The sequence below is a fragment of the Podospora pseudoanserina genome, chromosome 1 (genome assembly GCF_035222485.1).
Source record: "Podospora pseudoanserina strain CBS 124.78 chromosome 1, whole genome shotgun sequence".
Classification (NCBI taxonomy): Eukaryota; Fungi; Ascomycota; class Sordariomycetes; order Sordariales; family Podosporaceae; genus Podospora; species Podospora pseudoanserina.
In genome coordinates, this window is record NC_085920.1 from 1,017,467 (window position 1) to 1,037,171 (window position 19,705).

The 19,705-nt window shown below is 52.2% G+C and overlaps 5 protein-coding genes across 5 annotated transcripts; 1 reads left to right on the forward strand and 4 right to left on the reverse strand.

The window, feature by feature from the left end:
* Positions 1 to 692: 692 nt before the first annotated feature.
* Positions 693 to 3,260, reverse strand: QC764_102840 (uncharacterized protein). The gene is made up of 2 exons (XM_062941512.1): positions 2,993 to 3,260; positions 693 to 2,933 (listed from the first exon to the last, which is right to left on the reverse strand). Exons 1-2 carry the CDS (start codon positions 3,113 to 3,115, stop codon positions 705 to 707), a joined length of 2,352 nt encoding a protein of 783 aa, XP_062804372.1. The 5' UTR covers positions 3,116 to 3,260; the 3' UTR covers positions 693 to 704.
* Positions 3,261 to 3,636: 376 nt separating this feature from the next.
* Positions 3,637 to 4,947, reverse strand: QC764_102850 (uncharacterized protein; the record flags this gene model as incomplete). The annotated part of the gene is made up of 1 exon (XM_062941513.1): positions 3,637 to 4,947. One exon carries the CDS (start codon positions 4,945 to 4,947, stop codon positions 3,637 to 3,639), a length of 1,311 nt encoding a protein of 436 aa, XP_062804373.1.
* A 1,144-nt stretch (positions 4,948 to 6,091) lies between these two features.
* Positions 6,092 to 9,639, reverse strand: QC764_102860 (uncharacterized protein). Its single transcript, XM_062941514.1, has 5 exons — positions 8,034 to 9,639; positions 7,735 to 7,973; positions 6,907 to 7,677; positions 6,693 to 6,837; positions 6,092 to 6,623 (listed from the first exon to the last, which is right to left on the reverse strand). Exons 1-5 carry the CDS (start codon positions 8,101 to 8,103, stop codon positions 6,331 to 6,333), a joined length of 1,518 nt encoding a protein of 505 aa, XP_062804374.1. The 5' UTR covers positions 8,104 to 9,639; the 3' UTR covers positions 6,092 to 6,330.
* A 426-nt stretch (positions 9,640 to 10,065) lies between these two features.
* Positions 10,066 to 13,623, forward strand: QC764_0003570 (uncharacterized protein; the record flags this gene model as incomplete). Its single annotated transcript, XM_062939746.1, has 4 exons — positions 10,066 to 10,134; positions 10,495 to 10,648; positions 10,877 to 12,314; positions 12,383 to 13,623. 3 exons carry the CDS (start codon positions 10,066 to 10,068, stop codon positions 10,885 to 10,887), a joined length of 234 nt encoding a protein of 77 aa, XP_062804375.1. The 3' UTR covers positions 10,888 to 12,314; positions 12,383 to 13,623.
* Positions 13,624 to 14,860: 1,237 nt separating this feature from the next.
* Positions 14,861 to 19,612, reverse strand: OSH6 (Oxysterol-binding protein OBPa). Its single transcript, XM_062941515.1, has 8 exons — positions 19,251 to 19,612; positions 18,994 to 19,071; positions 18,830 to 18,935; positions 18,657 to 18,767; positions 18,322 to 18,600; positions 18,001 to 18,250; positions 17,638 to 17,951; positions 14,861 to 17,584 (listed from the first exon to the last, which is right to left on the reverse strand). Exons 1-8 carry the CDS (start codon positions 19,297 to 19,299, stop codon positions 17,101 to 17,103), a joined length of 1,671 nt encoding a protein of 556 aa, XP_062804376.1. The 5' UTR covers positions 19,300 to 19,612; the 3' UTR covers positions 14,861 to 17,100.
* Positions 19,613 to 19,705: the final 93 nt, after the last annotated feature.

Genomic DNA, 19,705 nt, shown 5'->3' on the forward strand with positions numbered 1-19,705 from the left:
TCATCAACTTATCCTCTCATCTCATCATCCCAACTTGTCCTTTTCCCAGTGTCGAACATGAGCAATGAATGATGAAACAAAAAAACGGGAAAAAGGAAGCAACGACCGACCGACCACCCCAATTCGCAATTTCACATGTTGGATAGAATGCACAGACCATCCAACATATAACGGGCAACCACGACTTACACACACCCTGGCAACTCCTTCCCTTTTGGATCTCATCTCAAACCACACACACACACACACGCGCGCACACACAGGTCAAGTTTGACAAGAACGGCAAGTGCGACTGTTGCAGAAACTGCATGTGGCACACTCTTTCATTATGAACGTTTTGTTGCAACAATTTCACAGCCTCTACAAGTAAAGCAAACGCTCCCACGTGAGCTCACCCCTGAATTAAACCCTCATCCCCTAAATCCAGTCAACTCCCTGTCATCCATCTAGTGACCATCATCTTCCGACTCTCCTAACGAGGCAGACAGTCTTACAACCCAAAAATCCAACCTCTTGAAATGGCCTGACGAACACACCATTTATGATACACACATAAAATGCCAAACAGTAAAAAATCTCAATCTCATATCTCATAAATGACGGGTATCAAAAAAAACACCTCTTTGTGTCCCCCCCTCCCAGTATGTACGCAACGCTTTTAACCCCCCCATCTTCCTCTTCTCCTTCCCCCCCCCACCCCAACCCTAAAAAATTATCAACTCTTCCTTCGGATCCCCCCTCATCAAATCATACATCAAAATCGTGTGATCCGCATAATGCAAAATCAACCGGTACACCACCGGCCCCCTCCTCACCATCCCAGCCGGGCACAGCTCAAGCTGCCCCTTCACCCTCGGACCCGGCACCGGCTCAGGCGAAATCGCAATCCCCACCAGCCCGCACGACGGCCTGACCTTCTTCTTCTCCTCTGCCTTGCGAGGGAGCACGCAATCAACCCTGAACCCCCTCCGCAGCGGCACCCCATCCACCACCTTGCCCGACTTCGTCAGCGTCACGAGCGCGACCCTTCCCACCTCAGACCCAAGCACCACCAGGAACAACTCTGGCACATGGAGCATCATGTGAATGCGCTCCGAGCGTATCTGGCTGAAATCATGTACTGGTTGGCCCAGCCCCGGCGCCAGAAACGTCAAAACGTGCCTGAACACCGGCCGCGCCAATGTCCTGTCAAAGGGAACAAGTTCGAGATCCGCCGCCGAGGTGCGCAGCAGAGAATAGTTCTTTGGAAGCGCCCCGAAATCGTCCACCCGTGCAAGTTCCGCCCTCTTTTGCCTGTCGTTGCAAATCCTGGACACCGATTGGTGTGTCAACGGTGGTTTCCCCGGGTCCGGAGTCTCTCCCGACATCGGGACGATTTCTCGGCGTAGCTGAACCTCGTCGAATACATCTTTGATCGCCGAGGACCTCGAGTTTACCGACCTGTTAAGAGTCCCCCAACGCGTGGTGGACGCCGCATTGCCCATAGGAGGGTTGAATGCCATGCTCGGAATGAGGCTATCGTCGTCATCCGAGTCCGAGTCCCCGCTCACACTTTCCCATTCACTCGACAAAGATGAGCTGCCCTCTTCAGAAGGAGCTGGACAACCGCCGGCAGCTAGATTATGCAGCTTTTCGTAAACGGTAGAGTTGGCGTAAGGCCTGTTTCTGATCATGTCGCCCACATTGACGGCAAGGTCCTTGACGTAGTATAGCCCACACGTGATGTCCAGGACATTGGCTTTGGGCTGGAGAATCTCCTTTGCAGTCACTCCCAATGTTTCGCGGGCACTTTTTGTCGGTTTGAAGGCACTGCCAGGAAGAATCATGACACACCATCCCCGAAGGTACCTGTGTGCTTCCGAGGTGGCTGGTATGACAACTGGCCCGGTTCCAATTTTCCAAATGTCAAGTAGCCACACCACCCCCCAAATGTCAATAGCGGCTATCTTGTCCGCATTGCCATGCTCGTCGTCAAGAAAAGACACGCTGGGTATGTTGTGGCCACTGATGCCAAGCGGCAAAGTAATCTTCCACGTCCTCGTCCTCGATTGGAAATGCTTCTGAAGCTGCAATGCGGTTTGTCCCGTCCACAACTCGGGCGACTCATCGATCTCATAAGCGTCATCCTCCTGGTCCTGACGAGGGAGAGCAAACGCAAACACAGTGACCTCGTGTCTGTTGGATCCAACCGCAATCAGGCGAGACTGCTGATGAATAGCTAGACCCCACGCCGAAAGGGTAACGTTCTCGTGAAAGAACATCCTGGGTTTTGGGGTAGATCGAGAAAAAGGCCCAGCCCCGTCCTGCTTGGGGTACGTCTTGATCCAGTGCACCAACGCGTGTGTATAGTAGGCTCCAATGTCGCCGTCGTCGCACGCAAACAGGACGATCTCCAGGTTCCCCAGATTCCCTACAATCATGTTATTGATTTGGTGAGAAAACCTCCTGTCGAGCTCTCCGGGATACAAAGCCGCAAGCTTTGTGGTGGCCGGGTGAAGAATCAGACATGGCGGCGGTAGAATTCGTGGTGCTCGCTGCGGCTGATACACGTATATCTTGTCTTGATAGGCTGCAAAGTAGAGGTTGTATCGCTGTGACAGGGCCGTCAAATTACACCGCCCGCTAGAGCAGTGAGGAAACGAAGGCGTATTTGACGTTGTTCCTGCCTCATTTGCGTCCGCCAGCCCCAGCCCCAAGGCCTGGACCGGGCCCATCATGCTCATCAACTCGTTCGCAGACATCCCGATCAGCGAAGGCAACCAACCGGTGCCGGCGGGATTGGCATTATCCGACTCGTATTCGTCCTCGTCATCGGGGTAATCATCGTCCGCGCTGTCTGCGTCGTCTTCGTCGAAATCGAAATCGTCCCCGACAGCCGCCGTGTTGAGCATGTCCACATGGGCCGTGAAACTCTCACGGATACCAGGTCCAAACTAAATGCCCATCAGCAAATATATTCGAGTTAGTGATCAATCCGAGCTTCGAGGCTCACCCTGTTCTCCGGAGTCTGGACATGGCACACCGGGTGGACGTAGACTTCCTCGTACCCCGCCTCTGTTGGTTGCTCGGTTCCTTCGGCGGCGTTCATCATGTCCTTGGAAGAAGATGAGAACATCGGGGTTGGTGCGTGGACATAGCTGAAGGAGACTCCAATACGGTCAGAGAGAGAAAAGTCAGAAAGCTCAAAAACTGTGGTAAGCGCAATAGGTATGTTTGATCGTTGCAGGAGCTCTGGATCGGCGGCTCGCAGGCGGGAGGGGGAGCGTGGGAGGTCAGTGCCAGTCACGCTATCGATAAGCGTTGCAGCTAGGGAGCTACTAACTAGAGATACGTCACTGCGGGCCATCTATCCATACCTTGATGGACACAAACGCACACTGTGATGCTCTACACCCTCAAACAGAGACACAAGCAGTTTGATAAAAATCCCATCACATAAGCATCCATAGCGCGCCTCTATGTAACCAATTTAACGCTGCCAATGGTATCAACCACATCTCCAGAAACTCAAAGCAAGCACCCCATGCCAAGTCAAATCCGCTTCAACGCCAATACACATATACAAAGCGCTTACAACCAATTTTATACCTTCCCCCCAACTCCTAACCCAATGCTTATGTAGGAATTCCAACTTCTCTACTCATGCCCAATCCTCATCAACTCCGTCATATCCTTCATCCTGTAATCCAGCACCGGCGTCACCCAGTCATCCTCTACAAGGCAATACGTCTCCTTCTCATCGTCTTTTGGCTTCCTCGGGTTGATCGCCCAGTACCCAAAATCGGCATCAATACTCTTCAGATACCTCATCAAGTTCTCCCAATAATTCGCATCCCCCCTCCCGGGCTCACTCGGCGCCCCAAACTCCCCAATCCACACCGGCGCCACGTCCCCCTCGACCAAATACCCCCAATTGCTCCTCATAGACGCAACAAAACTCGGGTACGTTCTCTTGGAGTACCTCCCTTCAAGGCTCCCCCACCCGCTCCAAGAATACACATGCGCCGAATACACCACCCTATCCTCCACCTCCAACCTCACCGGCCTAGTCCTCGCCCCCCTCAAATCATTCCCGCTCTCCGTTCCCCCAACAATAATCAACCAATCCTTCTTCATTTTCAGCAGTCTGTTCCCCGCCTTTTCCGCCGCACTAGCCCACCGATCCCAAGGCATAGTTCCCCAAACCCCCCTAACCTCATTCCTCAGATCCGCCCCAATCACCAGCTCATTCCCCGCCAACCTCCCCATCACCGTCTCCCAGTTCCGAATCCAATCCTCCTCCGTCTGCCTCACCTTGCAAACCACCCCCGGCAACCAATCATTGCTCCAGCTGGCATCGCAAGGATCCGCCCCGCAGCACCAAGTCGCAGTCGTAATGTGATCATTCACAATCACCGCGATCCCCTCCTCCGTCAGCGCCTCCACACAAGCCACAAACACGTCCAGCGCCCTCTTTTCCATCAAGTCCGGATTCTTAGCCAGCAGGTGCGGCAAAATAGTCGGGTTCTTGACAACCATCTCGTCGCTGTAGGGCATCCGGACAGAATTGAACCCCAGCCTTTTGATTGTTTTTGCTATTGCTTTGCGGTGTTGAATGTCCAGCCCGCCGGGGATGAACAACTCATCCGAGGCGCCGTACCAGTTCACGCTCGACAGCTTGAATCGCTTGCCGTTTTGGTCGACAATGTTGCGGCCTTGGGTTTTAAGGGGGAGGGCATAGTTTGATAGTGGTTGGGACTCGGTTTTTTTGGAGGCGGTGGTGGTAGAAGAAGACAAGAACGAAGCTTCGATGGGTGCGGGGAGGGGTCGTTGGCTGAACAGACGGGCGTCGGGGGAGGGTGTCCAGGGGATGGCGAGGGCGGCTTCGGCGCGCCAGAGGTGGAAGAAGTATGTCCCCAGGATGAGGATGGATAATAGTGTGAGGAACATTGGTGGCGGTCGGGACATGAGGGTTCGGCGTTGGTTTGGAGGCGGAATCAGTGGAAGGGGAAGGAGGGAGGCTTTGAAGTGGCCGTTGTTGGTGTTGTTGTTGTTGTTGTTGGTAGCTGTCGTGATTTGGTTGGGTGGTGGGAGTGAGGTGAGTAAGCTGTGTAAGCAATTGATCCAAAGAAGTCAATGGTGTAAATTCTCCGTGTCTGCGCTGCGCCGCCGCTCGGATGGGGGAGAGACCGTCGGTATGCATATACAGCGCGGTCAGTGCCGAGTTGAATGTCTTGTTGCCCAATGGTAATAGTCGAATATCAGCCTCTTGTGATGTTTGAATACGCCATAATATCCCAAACAAGGCAAGACAACCAAAACAATGTAGAGTGCGGCTGTTGGACCAAGGTTATAAGCAGCCGACGCGGATGCCCCGGGAGTTGGGAATCTCAGCACACAAGTCAGGTTCGTCGCCAGAATCGGAACGAAGCAAGATCAGAGAAAAAGGGGAAGCTGTTTCTGAAGGCGAGGCCCGCGCTGAGCGAGAACCGGGAAGGCTGTCGCTGGCCTCTCGACGGGAGGAGGCCACGACACAAGCGACGACCGTGGAGGGGAGCTGGATGGTCCATTCACAAGCTGCAGGGTCTCTCGACACGGCAAGTTTTCCCTGTCCAGCAGCCGCTTTCACTAAGCGGGAGTTGCCCGCACCGGCGCCCACCCACCAGGCCCACAGCTGACAGGGCTGCAGCAGCTCAAGCGCAAGCAGCCGTTTTGGCATTCTTGGCGCACCCTCTTTCCAGGATTTCCCCGCAAACAGCATTACCTTTCCATGATAGGAGCGTTGCTTTTCAAGAAACAGCGTAGCACAAGTCCAGTTCTGTCAACGTGATAGCACGAGGTTCTGATAATGATGATGATGGCGATATCCTCAAGTTCAGATGTCGTGATGTTCGGCGGTAGCGAGTCAGTCAATCTCTTTGGTCTTTTCCCCCCCGAGCGACCCAATCATTCCGTTACACACCTCTCAAATATAGATACTGCCTTCTCTCCCCCCCCCCTCTATCCCCTCACACATCCTTGGGACCCATCTTCACAGCACTTGCAAATCCATTGTACACAAATAACCTAGGTTTGCTCTTTCAGCATTGGCGGCAACTCATGGTCCGTCGCCCAGTCGATTCTCCTCTATCTGGCAAATATTGTACAAGAATTGATGCAAAAATGGCGGTTCTGGCACGCGTACATGTCCGTAAAAAGGATTGTGCTAAATATGTGTAGTGAATTGAACCCGGGTATCCTTCATTTCCTAACCCTCCTCCCTCCTCCCTCCTCTTTAGTTTTTGAGTATTAAGTAAGGTCAAGAATATATTTTATGATTGATTTTTTTTGGCGTTGCGTTCGTCATCATCTTCATAACCTGTTCATGCCCAGTGGGTTGACATAGTTGTTTGGGTTGCCATCTTGGGAATAGACCCCTGGTGATTGTCCCCGAGCATATGTCTCTGTGGGATCCCAAGTCACCGTCGCTTGTTGCGGCTGTTGTGGTGGGCGTGGCGAGGAGAATGATCTCGCTGGCGTGTGATATCTCTGCGTTTGACCGAAAAAGTCGGGCGTGCGACGGCCGCTCTCGGGGTCTTGGTTATGGTTGTGCATGGTAGGGCTCCCCATTCCTGATCTGGCCAGCGTGGGGGAGATCGGAGTCACTACGGAGGGTGTTACTGATTGTTCCATGACCTTCCCGGAATCGTCCCGGGATAGCATCTCGTACGAACGTGTATCTTTCTTCAGGTCGTCGAGCCGCGCATCGACTGAAACAAACTCTCTCTTGCTCCGGCTAGGGGAAGAGATCAACAAATCACGCCAGCCCGTAATCATGGACCAGCGGCCGAGGAGGAGACAAAGCCAAATGCCGTTCATCTAAAGAACAAACCCATGTTAGTAAAAGTGGGACCCTCGTGTGACAAACAGGGTGGTTAGGAAATTTACCCCGAGAAGGAAAAGAACAGCGCCAACAGTTGGCATATTGACCACCAGGGCACTTGCAAGCTCCAGGCAGGGCTCCTTATCCCCACCGTTCGCGAGCAAGCAGAGAGCCCAAGGACGAGCAATGGTGCTGTCATTCTTGACAGCCTCGACAGTGTTGTCTTGGAAAACGAAAACGACGGAAAAGAAAATGACATCGGCGATGATGATCAAGACGATAGCGATACCTCTCCACTGCAGCGCAATCACGCGGCGTACGCGACGATAGGCCTGCTTGGGAGTCATGGTCCGGATGCTGTTGGTGTAGGATGGCATGTTGGAGCCCTCGGTTGAAGCGCTGTTATCGGCCAACGATGCGAGGTAAACCTTGATGCAGTAGCCGAATGTCGCGAACTGAATGATAATTGTCAGGCCGGAGAAGACCAGAAGCGGGATCCAGAGATCGGCAAGACTGTTCTTGTGGTTGATATGGCAGGTCTGGCCGAATCGGAACGACACACCGCTCAAGAGGAAGGCGAGAACAACGCCCACACCAGGGAGGCCCCAGCCGACAACCTGAGCAAACCACATAAAGTTGCGTCCCACAACAAGCTGCCAGCAAATCTGAAGGTGCAGGGAGAGCGCGCGCAAGAAGACCCAAAGTACACCTGCCCATCCTCCCAGGATAATAAACATGCCGGATGCCGCGCAGACTGAGCTCGTCTTCATCGAGTTGGGTGTAATTGCGTCGAAACATTGTTCGGGCTGGGCTGCCAGAGGGATAACGAACCCAAGCTATCAAGGTCATCAGCATGTTGACCCAAAATCAGCTTGCAACAGCGGCCGACCTACATTCATAAACACCACTGCCGTGGTCAAGGAGATACTGAGATAATGCCGGAAAGTCTTTTCAACCGGCAGCACAGCCCAAGAGAGCAGGAGGAAGACGCAGCCAATTGTGCTCACGACCGACACCCAGTTAGCCGCTTCACTCATCGTCTCGAAGGTGTCTGGGTAGGCCCATTGTGTCATGGGGCACGGTAAGCAGCACGTTGCGTCAAAGTATGGTTGGCACACTCTGCCCTCGATAACTGCACAGGCACGAGATTAGCAACGTCAGCAAGTCCACCGAGGACAAAGCCGTGACTTACAGCCGCCATTATCAAAACCCGCGACGTTCAAGAATGGCTTTGGACATTCAACCTCTGTTCCGTTCGACATCTTGGCGTCTCTCTGAATGACCGACGTTGTCGGTACTCCACGTGTATTCCACAGTCCGATCCACCCACTTTCAGTCAATATCCCCCGATCCAGATGGCCGGGATGATATGAGGTGTCGATCGTTCAACCTCCAGACTGGGATTCCTAGTTTCGATTCCAGCACAAGTCGAATCCTCCAGTCGACTATTCGGCCACGTGAGTCGGTGGAAGCTATGGTGATATGGGCGCGCGGATGCAGATCTAAGAATCCATTCGAGCTCGGAATCCAGTCCTAAATGTTCGGTTCGGTTGCTATATGGCGGTACGAGGACGTCGGTCTCGGTAAAACAGATCAAGGTGGAACGTGGCGCAAGGAAGTACCACGGCAAGATTGTAAGGGCCCAACGTGGTCTGAACTGGGGAAAAAGGATTGTTCGTTGGGATGGGCAAAGGAAGGGGAAAAGAGAAGAGAAAGTCACCAGAGAGCAAGGTGACTGGCCGGGTCGCGTCGGGGTGTGGGACATATGTACATTGGGGGACGAGCGGTTCTCCTGGTCTCCCGGTGTCGAGATGTGCGCCTGGGTCTTGGGTAGCATCGAGACGCAGCAAGAGTCTGGAAGTCCACACGAGAGGGTGACCTCGGCCAGGTTGGCCGCCGTGGACTAGCGGGGCGTTGTTCCATGAAGCTGATCGAGGGTCATCGCCCTGCCGCTCCGTCCAAAAGGTGCATCTGCCCCGAAGTGGCATCCGAAAGCACGGCCTCTCATTGGGGGAGGACGAGGGTTTTCTCGTGGATGACCGGGGGATGAGGGTCCAGTTGCGATGGAGGGGCCGAGAGGGGGAGGGTGTGGATTAGTGTATTAGCCAGGGGGGGCAAAAGCCTGGGCGTATGGGCGTGCAGAAAGGACCGGCTGCTTCGAAGTCAAGCCACAGCCATGTCCCTGGCTGCCTGGATACCCAGCCGACCCGCATTCTGGACAGGGGCTGATGGCAGGGGTCCATCTCCACTCCCTCTTCCATTCCGCTTCCCACAGTTGCCCAATTAAGCAAGTGGGAAGAGCTCTCCATGAATAGAGACGGGACAACGGAATACGGGTTGTGCTAAAAGAGGCCAGAGAAAAGAACTAATTGAGAGACGAGTGCAGTATGAGCCGAAGGCGGACATATACTACATGATAATCATGACACCTAGCTGTACGATCGCTTCCTCAGTGGCTGATGACCTCAGATTCGGCCGAGGAGGCCGTTGACTGCCAGCGCCGATGACTGAAGCCCACGACCGTTGCGGGGGCTGAAAGTCAGGTTGAACAAACTCGAGATGTCTCAATCATCTCCCAGCCAAGTCTCGCACTTCAACGCTTGGCTTTCTCTGTCAAAACTGCCAACTGCATATCTTGAGATCAGGGTGTGGAGCGAAATATATTGCGGATTGGGCGTGTGAGAAACAGCTCCATCCTCGCCGTTTTACTGTCGGTGGCCGGGTGGAGTGAATCGATCCTTCCCCGCGGTGAACAACGTATCGGACCTCTCCGATCCACCCAAGGTCCAAAAAGTCCCTTCATTGTGCCACTGACGCGCTCAGGAAGCCAGAGGCTGCGCATTCTGTGTACCCAATCCGCATCAGTCGTGATGGCCTCAGGGACTGGGCAGTCGCAGACGCCCCATTCCGTACCGACAGCCGGCATACAAAGAGTTCGGTGCTTACAGTCAGTCTTTGTAGAGGACGGGAGTTGGTTTCTACAAATCTACCAACCACATTTACGCCACGATCCCGTCTCATGTTGTACATATGGGGACTGCGCCGCATCTTTTTATTTCTCGCGGGAGGCGGAAACATCCTCACTTCCGCAAAAGGTCTTCACCGTGACAGCCGTCGGTGAAGCCCTAGCGGACCTCGTGTTGGCTTGTTCTGCACGAAATCGTCGTTCATGCAGGTGCTATGGGCGGCTGGAAGCGACACGCACCACCGTTCGACAGCCAAGAATGCTCAAGACCTTCGCTTCCATTGTTCCAAACCCTCCCAATACTGCATTTTCTGAGAATAGCTTCAGTGTAATTTCATTATGCGGCTTTTGATTAACAACAGATTGAAATTCAGGCACCGTCAACATCAGCTATACAACCAAACCCAGACGTGCCAGACTGTTGTAATTCTGACATCGGGACAGAAGCAACTTGGTTGATGATCCGTTAGCCGGGAGAGTTGCTTTTTTCATCGTGAACCCTCCCCAGCGGAGAGAAAGTCGCCGCTGAACCTGGACTGCCACGAGACGTCCATAACCATCGCGTCTTGGCTGAGAAAGTGTTGTAGGGCATTGGAAGAACAGGGTGCGTCTGGATTCATGCACACTGTGAAATTTCAAAAAAGATCACTCTTGACCAATCTGGGCAGTCGCTATTGCGCTCAGACAGTTCGGCTATGCCTGCCGGGCAGGAACCTACAGTATTCAACTTCTTGACTGGCCTGAAGAACTTGGCGATTGCACCATTCAGGAGCTCTTCTTGTTTTATCCTCAAGATGATGACCCGGTTTTCTGTCCCCAGGACCCTAATAACGACGAAGCTGGTAAACGGCTGACAAGACGGCAGAGAACGCATTTCATAGGCCACATTATGTCCAGAAATCCCACCGACTGGTTTCCGTCTCAGCATTTCGCAGATCTTACTTGCATTTTTCGTTGGGTTGGAATCGCATCATGTCCGCACGAGAGGGTGTGGTCCGTTGCGGGTAGTCCACACCACCATTTCCTAACTTGTACGCAAATGGGATTGGCTGATTTACTCGCTTCCCCAGGTGTGTCCTGAAGTCCCGTCTTCACACAGCCCTCAACCCCAGCATTGCATTCTCCCGAAATTATGTCTGTTCCTTCGAGGCGAAAAAAGGGCACTCGATAGTGCTTAGGAAGTCTAGACTCGAGGATAGATCAGGGCAATTCCAACATTTGTGCAGGGCATGGCCAACCCTCAATCGCAGGCGACCGTTGACGCCAACAACCCAGCCAAGCCTTCTCAAGACATTATCATCGTGCGTTCGTCAGGTTCAACGGCCAACAAGCACCAAACTTAAAAATGACGTTGTCGGCTATTCAACCAGATCATGGACCACATACACGGAGGGCAACATCCTCCCATAGGCCGGTTCTGCCCGCCTCTGTCACAGAGACCACCCGGCAGAACTGTCCCAATCATCACAGGATTTGCCGTCCCGCCAGCATGGCCCTTCCCCGGTTCCCCACAGGTCGGCCTGAAAGCTCAGAAGTCATGGGACTTGAGCCACGGCGCGTACAATACCAGCCGAACGAAACCACGTTTTCATTTTTTGAGACTACCTACCTTACCACGACGCCGATTATCACTCTCGTCATCAGTTTCACAACAACTTCTGTTCGTTTCACCCCAAAGCTGATGTCACACTATGAAAAGGTTACCGTGGGAGCGTGGCCATCGGCCCGGCAAAGGCTGCTGGATGTTACAAGACGGCATATCTCCAAGACCTTTCTGACATCCAACATACGTAGTGCAGTCAGGTCCCAACCACTCGGTACCTAATTTGTGGGCTTCGTGAGGCCAAAAATGCCTTGTCCAAATGAAGCAAACACCGTTGTTGGGCGATACAAATCAGCATGAAAGTCAAAAATGCACTTCATACTTTCGCTAGCAGACCTGGCCGTTTAGGTTGACGGCGAGGACCAACTACCGAGCAGTGAAGACAAGGCGGTGCCTGCATATCTGGTACGAACCACTCGTGATCCTCAGCACCAGAACCACAAGTCTGTGGCGATTGGAAAACAGCAGTTGCGCACCCAACCAAACCCCCAAAAACCAGTCACCTTCAACATACGAGGCCATTCCGAACGGGCCAGGGCGGGCCGGACTCATCGACAGGCGGTTTTTAGCCCGCCTCCTGAGTTTGACGCCCTCATGCTCTCACGCCCTCCCCGAGCCTCCTTGACCGAGCAATAATTCTCTCTCATTCATACAGCCACCACCAAAGCAGCTGCCTGCATATTGTTGATTCTTGGTCCCCGAGGCCAAACTCTGGGCAATCTTCACATTCACCGTCCACAATCTTCTCATCACAACATGTGCTCCCCCAAACCTCGGTCTAAATGTCAAAATATTGTTTTCCTCCTCGCAAGCCCCTCACAGCTAGCCACACCACGCCTGCGCCCCTGATGTATGGCGATGCACCTTGACGAATCTGGGGGTGGATAAGTGCCATCATTTTCTAGGTGAGGTTCTAGAATTCAACTTGTTCAAAGACCAAGAGCCAGGGCTGGACGGCAGCTAACTTGTTCAGAGCAAACCCCGCTGTCCTCCCCGACCCCAAGAATTTTGATGCGCCTTTGGTGGGTCGCTGACAATGACCGTGGCTCGGTCAACTTTTTTGAGGGGAAAAATGCGATTCTTGTTGGTGGTGACAGGTGGAGGGGAGGGGCTGGGCCGAGGAGAGTCCGACTCATTGGTTCACCTACCTGATTAGGAAGGTCAGCTAACAGCAGCAGCAAGCCACTCGCGACATTCTCTTTTTTAATTATTTTTCACAGGTTCCCAAAAAACGCCACTATCATCGGCTCAAGCCATATCTTATCACGATTCCCACTGTTGCATTTTGCTCAACGGTGGTGAGGTGATGATAGTCCTCCGCGGTGAATGAAGGTGGTGTAATTCCGATCGTCCGGTTTATGTCTTGGGGACAATAAACGTCAAACAGGCCTTGTCATCATGAACCATATGAGGGCACAGAAGTCTTTTTTTTTTCTTTTTTGCATGGTTCATACGACACAGTGTTTGGTTACAGTGCGTGGGAGCTTGGGTTGCGTTGAGACCCCTGAAAACAAAAACACCAACAACAGTGACGGCTACGACGGCATGGGTGATGCATGGCACTTCAACTCAGCACTACATACGGTGAGACGATGGGACGGTGGTGGTGGGTTTTTTTTTCTATTGAAAACTTGCAGTTGGAGCTGATGCAGGAACCGACAGGAACACTCGCATTGCAGGTTTGGTAGTTGCATTTGGTAGTGTCTTGTCAGTGGAGGCGATTACGGTAAGGGAAAAGAAAGTTTGGTTGGGTTAATATAGGTCAGACGCCTGAGAGGGAACTATAGAAATCCGGGTGGGTTTCCCAAGCGAACTGCTGGTATGTATGGTGTTTACGTTTGGCTATGGGATGATGGCGACTTGTTGAGCATGAGGTAGGTTGATCAATCTCAAGTCATCCTACGACCTCTTCGATCAGTCAACTTAAACAGCGTTAAATCATAATAAACCCCAATACATCACAGTTAAATTCCCCTATTTTATTTCAGACTCCTCACACCATCTCGCCTATACGACATAAAAACGCTCCCGAAATTCATCATTAACGAGAGAACCGCAACTCATTCGCCGCCAAAGATAAGTATTAACGACAAAAAACTCTCGGAGATATTCTAACTCACCCATGCAAGTGACAACCCCATTCATCACAGTCGTATTCCCAGATGAATATAGCCTGAAGAACAATCTTTTGCGCACAGACTGGAACAAACTCCGACACACAGACTGGAAGGGACAGCAGAACAAACACACAGACATCATCATGCCAGGAGGCTCTTCAAAAGATCTTGGTAATGTATCGCTTCCCGGAATGCCGCGCCTGTTTCCTCCTTCTTGTCCCCGGAGGGTAAGTCTGCAGTTTGATGTTGATCATGATACTTAGCCGGGTAGGGTTCTCAAGCTTCACTTTTGTTTCGTGTAGCTTTTTGCGTCTTCTCCCGGGCTCGTTTCTGCTGCAGTTACGATGCATGTCTCCGTCACCGTTGCATCTACTGTATGTATGCTGATGTCCTTCGTTTCCCAGTTTCGGCAGAGACATTCGCTCGGTATGCGTCTACTGCCGGGTAGGTTTCCACCGTGTTTCGAACCTTTGCTCGAGATAAACACCATCGTCGTCACTTTGCTACAACGTGATGTTCGGTGGCTCGTGGCGGGTGGCTTGGTGTAGTGTTGCACGCCCTCCATCGGTTCTGTTTCGCCCTCTGTAGCAAGTCTGCCCAGGAAGTCTCACCTTCATCCCAACTCTCAAGATGTGTCGTTGCAACCGACAACAACATCATCACCACAACCCTCCATTACACAGCCCAGCAGTGATCAACAACCCCAACCCCCTTCCTCCCCATCACCCCGAAAAGAAGAGCCGATCAGCCGACCATGTATGATATACCTCGCGGTGTTATCGCATACGTATTCTGCAAGGGGTACATCAAACTCCCTCTTCAGTTTAGCAAGTTCAACATGCAATACAACATTGGCATTCTCCAGCAACACACTCAACTCCCAACAAAAAAAAAAAAAAAACCCGGATAAAAGCAACAACCATTCCAAAAAGGCAATTGCTCTCTCAAAACAGACCCCCTGTGATGAATATCACCAAAATGAAAAAAGTCTGAGCGCTGCTGCTCCCAACGATGAGGCTAACAAAGTGACAGATATCAAAGGGGAAAGAAGCAAAACTGAGCGCGACGACACTACGGACGCAAAAAAAAACACGTGTGGCCCCTGTACCGTCGTCGCGATAATCCAGCGAAACCTTGACCCCGAGATTCATCGGTTGGTGAGTCCTGTAGCCGGGAAGGTGAAGCCAGTGAAGTGTGTTCTCGGCGCCTAGATGTCCCATCGGTGGAGTCGCTCGCTGGTGGACGGACACACGCTACCGGTAGCAGATTCCGTGCCTCTTTTCGATTGATTCATTACGTACTTCGTGTTTGATGAAAACCACCAGAATGCGTGTGCTGCTTCTTGATAACATTTACTCCGCAGACTTGGCGAGTTTGCTATCGTGCTGTATCGTTATCGTCAACTTCGTCTTCTCTAGCATTTTGTCCTGGTAATGCCCTGCCTCCCAGACCCGACCTCACCTGCCCCATCAGCAGAAAGCTTGTTCCCTCGAGCGCGAAAAAAAAAGCAAAAAGAAAATCCTCTCCTAGCGCCCCGTCGCGATGAAGCACGCCGTCCAACGCTCTTCGCCCCGCAATCTTTCCGGATCCGAGAACGGGCACTGCTGCTCGCTAGCTTAGGGTCAACGGCCGATATTGCGGCATGGGGTAGGTAAGCTACCCTAACGATGTTCGGCTCATGGTCCGACGACACTGGCCTTGTGGACGCCGAGAAAAACCCCAAGCAGGGGGCAGGCACTCCTGTTGAGAAGAGGGGTTCATCATCTGAGACCGACGAAAAGGGCTCCATGTGAAAAGCATGTGAGCCAGGATGTATCTCGCCAGATCGTAGATTGATCAACGATAAAATTGCGCAAGGCAAGTTCAAAAACCCACCCGGCGAATGTTTCGAATGATCAGCAAGAGACTCCGGTTCTCACGATCCTGTCCGTGAACATGGAGCCCATATGGCGTGGTGTTGTATTACAAAGGGGTGCGCCCGCGCTTTGACAGGTGGGGAGGGAGGCAGACGTGTGGAGGGTTGGGCCGAGAACACTACTCGTCGCGGACATTTGTTGCTGCTGCCTCGTGAGGCTACCTGTCGCCATCTAGGACTGGAAAGACTGTCCGGTTCGCGTGGTATCCTGGGGCTTATTGTTGCAGGACAAATTGGGTGTGTCGTGTATTACTTTCGGTCCGGTTCCGCAGCCCCGGGAAAGGGAATGAGCCAGCCGGCTTCTGTCCGTCAGTGACAAGAGAACCAACCTGTCTCCGAACATGGCTGCGGTAGCATTATAGGTGACCACCGTATTCTGCGAGTCTGTGGTGAAGAGCAATCCTTTCGTGCGAGAATGGCCCGCAGTGATCCAAGGCATTGCGACGTTGAAGAATTGCGGATGCCACATCCGAACAATGGGAAAATCTCTCCCCAAATGAGACCACTTACCTGGCAAGGGCCTCCTAATTCGATCTCGCGATGGACCAAAACAGATGGTGAACGGTCGATCATGGGCGGCTCCAGATCCGGTTTGGTACCTATCTTGTTAGTGAACGGCATGATAACGACATACCGCCTTGTGCCTCAAATCAACCGGTATCAAGGCTGAACGAAGCCGCAGTAAGGGATGACAAGCAGGACGACGGGTCTTGAATACTCCTGAGTGGTACCATGGTTCTCACTTTTCGGGTTCCTGCGTCCCCTGGCTCCGCCAAGGGGCTCTCAATCCGAACGGTTGGGTCTCCGGCAGCGGATGTCTTTCCATGTTGATGCTGTCCCGACGGTCAGCAAATCCTCTCCCCAGTACGGGTTCGTAGAAAAGCGGGGTGAAGCCAACTAGCAAGAAAACTCTGAGGCGCGAAGGATTCAGATTGGACGGCTTCTTTAATGACAGGATGGCTGGTCTGTCCTTGATGGCAGCGAGGGTGAGAAGAAGATTGAAATCAAGGTTGGTCAAGGGCGCTGGAGAATTAAAAGCAAAACCAAGGAAAGTCCGGTAGGTATCTAAGCGTGTTACTAATGGTGGCTTTCTTGAGTTGAGGGAAGGAATGACTTGACCAAAGACACCATGGAGGACTAATACACATCAACGTAAACTTCCTAACCCTTAGCTACGTTATAGACTATGTTCCTCATGAAGTGTGAAATAAACTGTGCCACCAGCAGGAAGGAAAAGGCTGACGCAGTGACCCAGAGGCGGCTCAGGGGCAACCACACATCACACAACGCACACGAGTTCTGAATGTTCATGATTTGCATTTCCCAGGAGTTGATCCCAAATCAGAAATAACAAAACAAAAATGTCCCCCACACTGAATGAATGGCCGGGGTAGAGCCCATGTGCCAGAATCAAAATGCCAAAAGCGCCTCCCTCCTTTCCTTCCTTTGTTTCCACCAGGTATCATTGTCTACTGTTGATCGACCAAGGAAAAATGATTAGAGCCTACACTCACCAATCTCCACTTTGACATTGACCTGGTAGAACCATTTCCAATCCTCCTTTTGTTATGATGTATGCTTATGCCCACCAGACCATGATGCTAGACTTGAAAGAAAAAACACTACAGTTTAAAAACGCCCATGATGATGCCGAGTGTTTTACCCCTGGGCGTCAACAAAGACGTCATCTTGTGAGTCTTCTGTGTCGGCTCGCTTGGGATTTGCAGGCAAGGCCTTCTTCATGTCGTCGTGGAAGTCAATTAGCGGCCCGGCCTTAGCCTTGTCGCCTGTTGCAGCCAACATTGTCTGAATCTCTGCTGTACTGCGATGGTTGGGGTCCAAGGGAGGCTTCTCCCCTTGAGTTTGTTCCAATGAAACACTGCTTGCTTTCGTGGACATAGAATCTTCCGAAATCTTGGTTGGTAGGGTCGGGGTCAGGGCCGGTGCTCTGCTGTCATCGGCTGATGGTCCGTCATTGTTGAGATTGATGAGATTGCTGTCATTGCTGTGGGCTGTCTGAGGGCGTGACTCAGAAAATGAGGCTCTTGGTGGTATCACGATCCTTTTCTCACATTTTTGGCCTGGGATGATTGGATAGATGGCCATGATCTGGGCCGCCTGCTTCTCTGGTGTCCTTCCGTCTCTGTACACAATTGTTAGCTTGTGCCCTCAAATTGACCGACGATGGCGTCAAACATTTGAGCATTGATAATCCACTCGAGATCTTCCTCGCCTTCCTCGGATCCGCCAGGACCGCCTCTAACTCTCCTAAACAGTCTGGGGTGCCATTCGACACCCTCATTTGCTCTCAAAGCAGCCTCTTCACGCTGGGTCTCCTCGATTTTCGTCTTTTCGTCGGTTGCCAGCTCATGGTTACGTTCTTTGACTGCTTGGGCAGTCTTAGCCCACAGCCTTTGAGATTCTCGTTCTTCTTGTTCCTCAAGCGGTCGGCTCAGAGGGGGACTATGCTTTGACTTGGTGGCGTTGAAGAACATCTCCTTGTGGCCAGTCTGTAGGGTTTTAGCATTGTGCATCATAGCGGCGCTCAAAATCACGTACCTTGACGTTTCTGAGAAACATCTCTTCGCTCCACAGTCCTGAAAGCTCATAGAGCACCTCGCCCGTTTCCTCATTTTTCACCGTTCCACCAATGGCATTATACGTGCCGCTGACCCAGCCTTTGGTCTTGAACTCAATGTCGGCAACAAGGCCGGTCTCTGGACATCTCACATAACTGTGATCTCCCAGCTCATATTTCATTTTACCAAAGAGGATACCTCTTGCGTACATGTTCGGCTGGGTGAGGATGCTAAATAGTCGAATTGTGTTAGTGCATTGTGCGAAGCTGCAGCAGTACCGGAACATAGTGCATATGCTTACTATCTTTCTCCCTTGGTAGGATCCTTGCCGCGATTTTGGAGGGTCAAGATGGCAATGCCTTCCATCATGCTAGCGGCGGAGTTACCCAGGAATTTGCTCCTGGGTTTTAGCGTCCCATCCACCCGAATGTGGTGACCAGGTACCATATAAAAGTAGCTCGACTTTGGAGGATGGTGAGAGGTTTGCTCGGAAATGTAGTACGCTCTGGTGTTGTCGGGGAAGTCCCAGTAGCACGAGAAAATCTCGCCCAGAATGGGATTCAAAGGCTTCTTGACACCACTAAATAGGCGGGTTAGTAAACAGGCATGACTGGTTAGATATCAGAAGGGACTCACGGAGGGCGAATGTGCCAGCCGCTCAGGTAGAATTTGACAACGCCTAAAAATCTTTCTACCGGATCGTCAATCTGAGGAATCGGCAGCAGCATTTCGGGATGGCACATAAAACTATAGCGGTTGTCAGCTTCAGTCCTCCTCTCTGTTCCTTTGAGTAGCGGAGGCAAGCGTACTTCGTGATCCTTTCCAGCATGGAACGGGGCTCCAAGATGAAGGTAGGCAGAACGACTCTACTCAGATCGGCACCAGGTCTCAACTGGGATATGATGTGGGAAAGGACTGGATACCGGTGTCAGTAGGCGTATATGACCGGATAGCCCTGGAGTGGGTGACAGACCGTTGCCCTGATCGGGCTCGACTACGAGGGTATCATCTTCGATAGAGTCTGATCCGTCGACAGAGGATCCTCGGCTGCCTACGAAGAAGCGGCATGTTAGCAACAAATATGGTCATATATGATCCCGGATGTCCAGTCTCTTGCCTCCCTTGGTGATGCTGTCGGTGCGCCGGTGATGAACTTCAACTGGCTCGCCGTCTACATGATGCATCTGCTCAAAATAGGCTCTTGACAAAGTGGAATCGCATGCGACTCACTAGCATTAGAGGTTGCCCTTCGGCGCCCGGAGACGAGTCCCATGACCATAGTTTCAGACTTCTGTTTCCTTTCGACTTCACCACTACTCGCGGCCTTTTCGGCAGAAAAATGTTGAGGAAAATAAAGAAAAGTGGAGATTTGGAGGGTAGGATGCACGATGGAGGGTCGGAAGAGCTGTCAGTATCTTGTACTCGGCACGGTATTGCTGCGCTATGGTGTTGCGAAGCCAGGAGAAGGTCGAATTCTGGTGCCTAGAGGCTTCGCAAGAGGAAACAGAAAAAATTACGTCGTTGATCTCTTTACAGGCAACACCAGGCTCCGGATGACGAGCGGGATTCGCAGCTGCCAGAGCGGCCGGGGCGGGGCAGGGAGCTGGGTGGAGGGTCTGGACCAGGGGAGCAATGACGTGGGGTCCTTGTCAACAGGCGCCTTTTACATCATTTGTTGGGCAACA

Coding starts and splice junctions, on each gene's coding strand:
- QC764_102840 (XM_062941512.1), bottom strand. CDS start 3,115: ATGTTCTCATCTTCTTCCAAGGACATGATGAACGCCGCCGAAGGAACC. Junction 2,934..2,992: donor TCCAGACTCCGGAGAACAGG/GTGAGCCTCGAA, acceptor ATGGGCATTTAG/TTTGGACCTGGTATCCGTGA.
- QC764_102860 (XM_062941514.1), bottom strand. CDS start 8,103: ATGTCGAACGGAACAGAGGTTGAATGTCCAAAGCCATTCTTGAACGTC. Junction 7,678..7,734: donor CGGCAGTGGTGTTTATGAAT/GTAGGTCGGCCG, acceptor TGACCTTGATAG/CTTGGGTTCGTTATCCCTCT. Junction 6,838..6,906: donor CTGTTCTTTTCCTTCTCGGG/GTAAATTTCCTA, acceptor TTTGTTCTTTAG/ATGAACGGCATTTGGCTTTG.
- OSH6 (XM_062941515.1), bottom strand. CDS start 19,299: ATGGTCATGGGACTCGTCTCCGGGCGCCGAAGGGCAACCTCTAATGCT. Junction 18,601..18,656: donor GGCTGGCACATTCGCCCTCC/GTGAGTCCCTTC, acceptor CCGCCTATTTAG/TGGTGTCAAGAAGCCTTTGA. Junction 18,251..18,321: donor CCTACCAAGGGAGAAAGATA/GTAAGCATATGC, acceptor TCGACTATTTAG/CATCCTCACCCAGCCGAACA.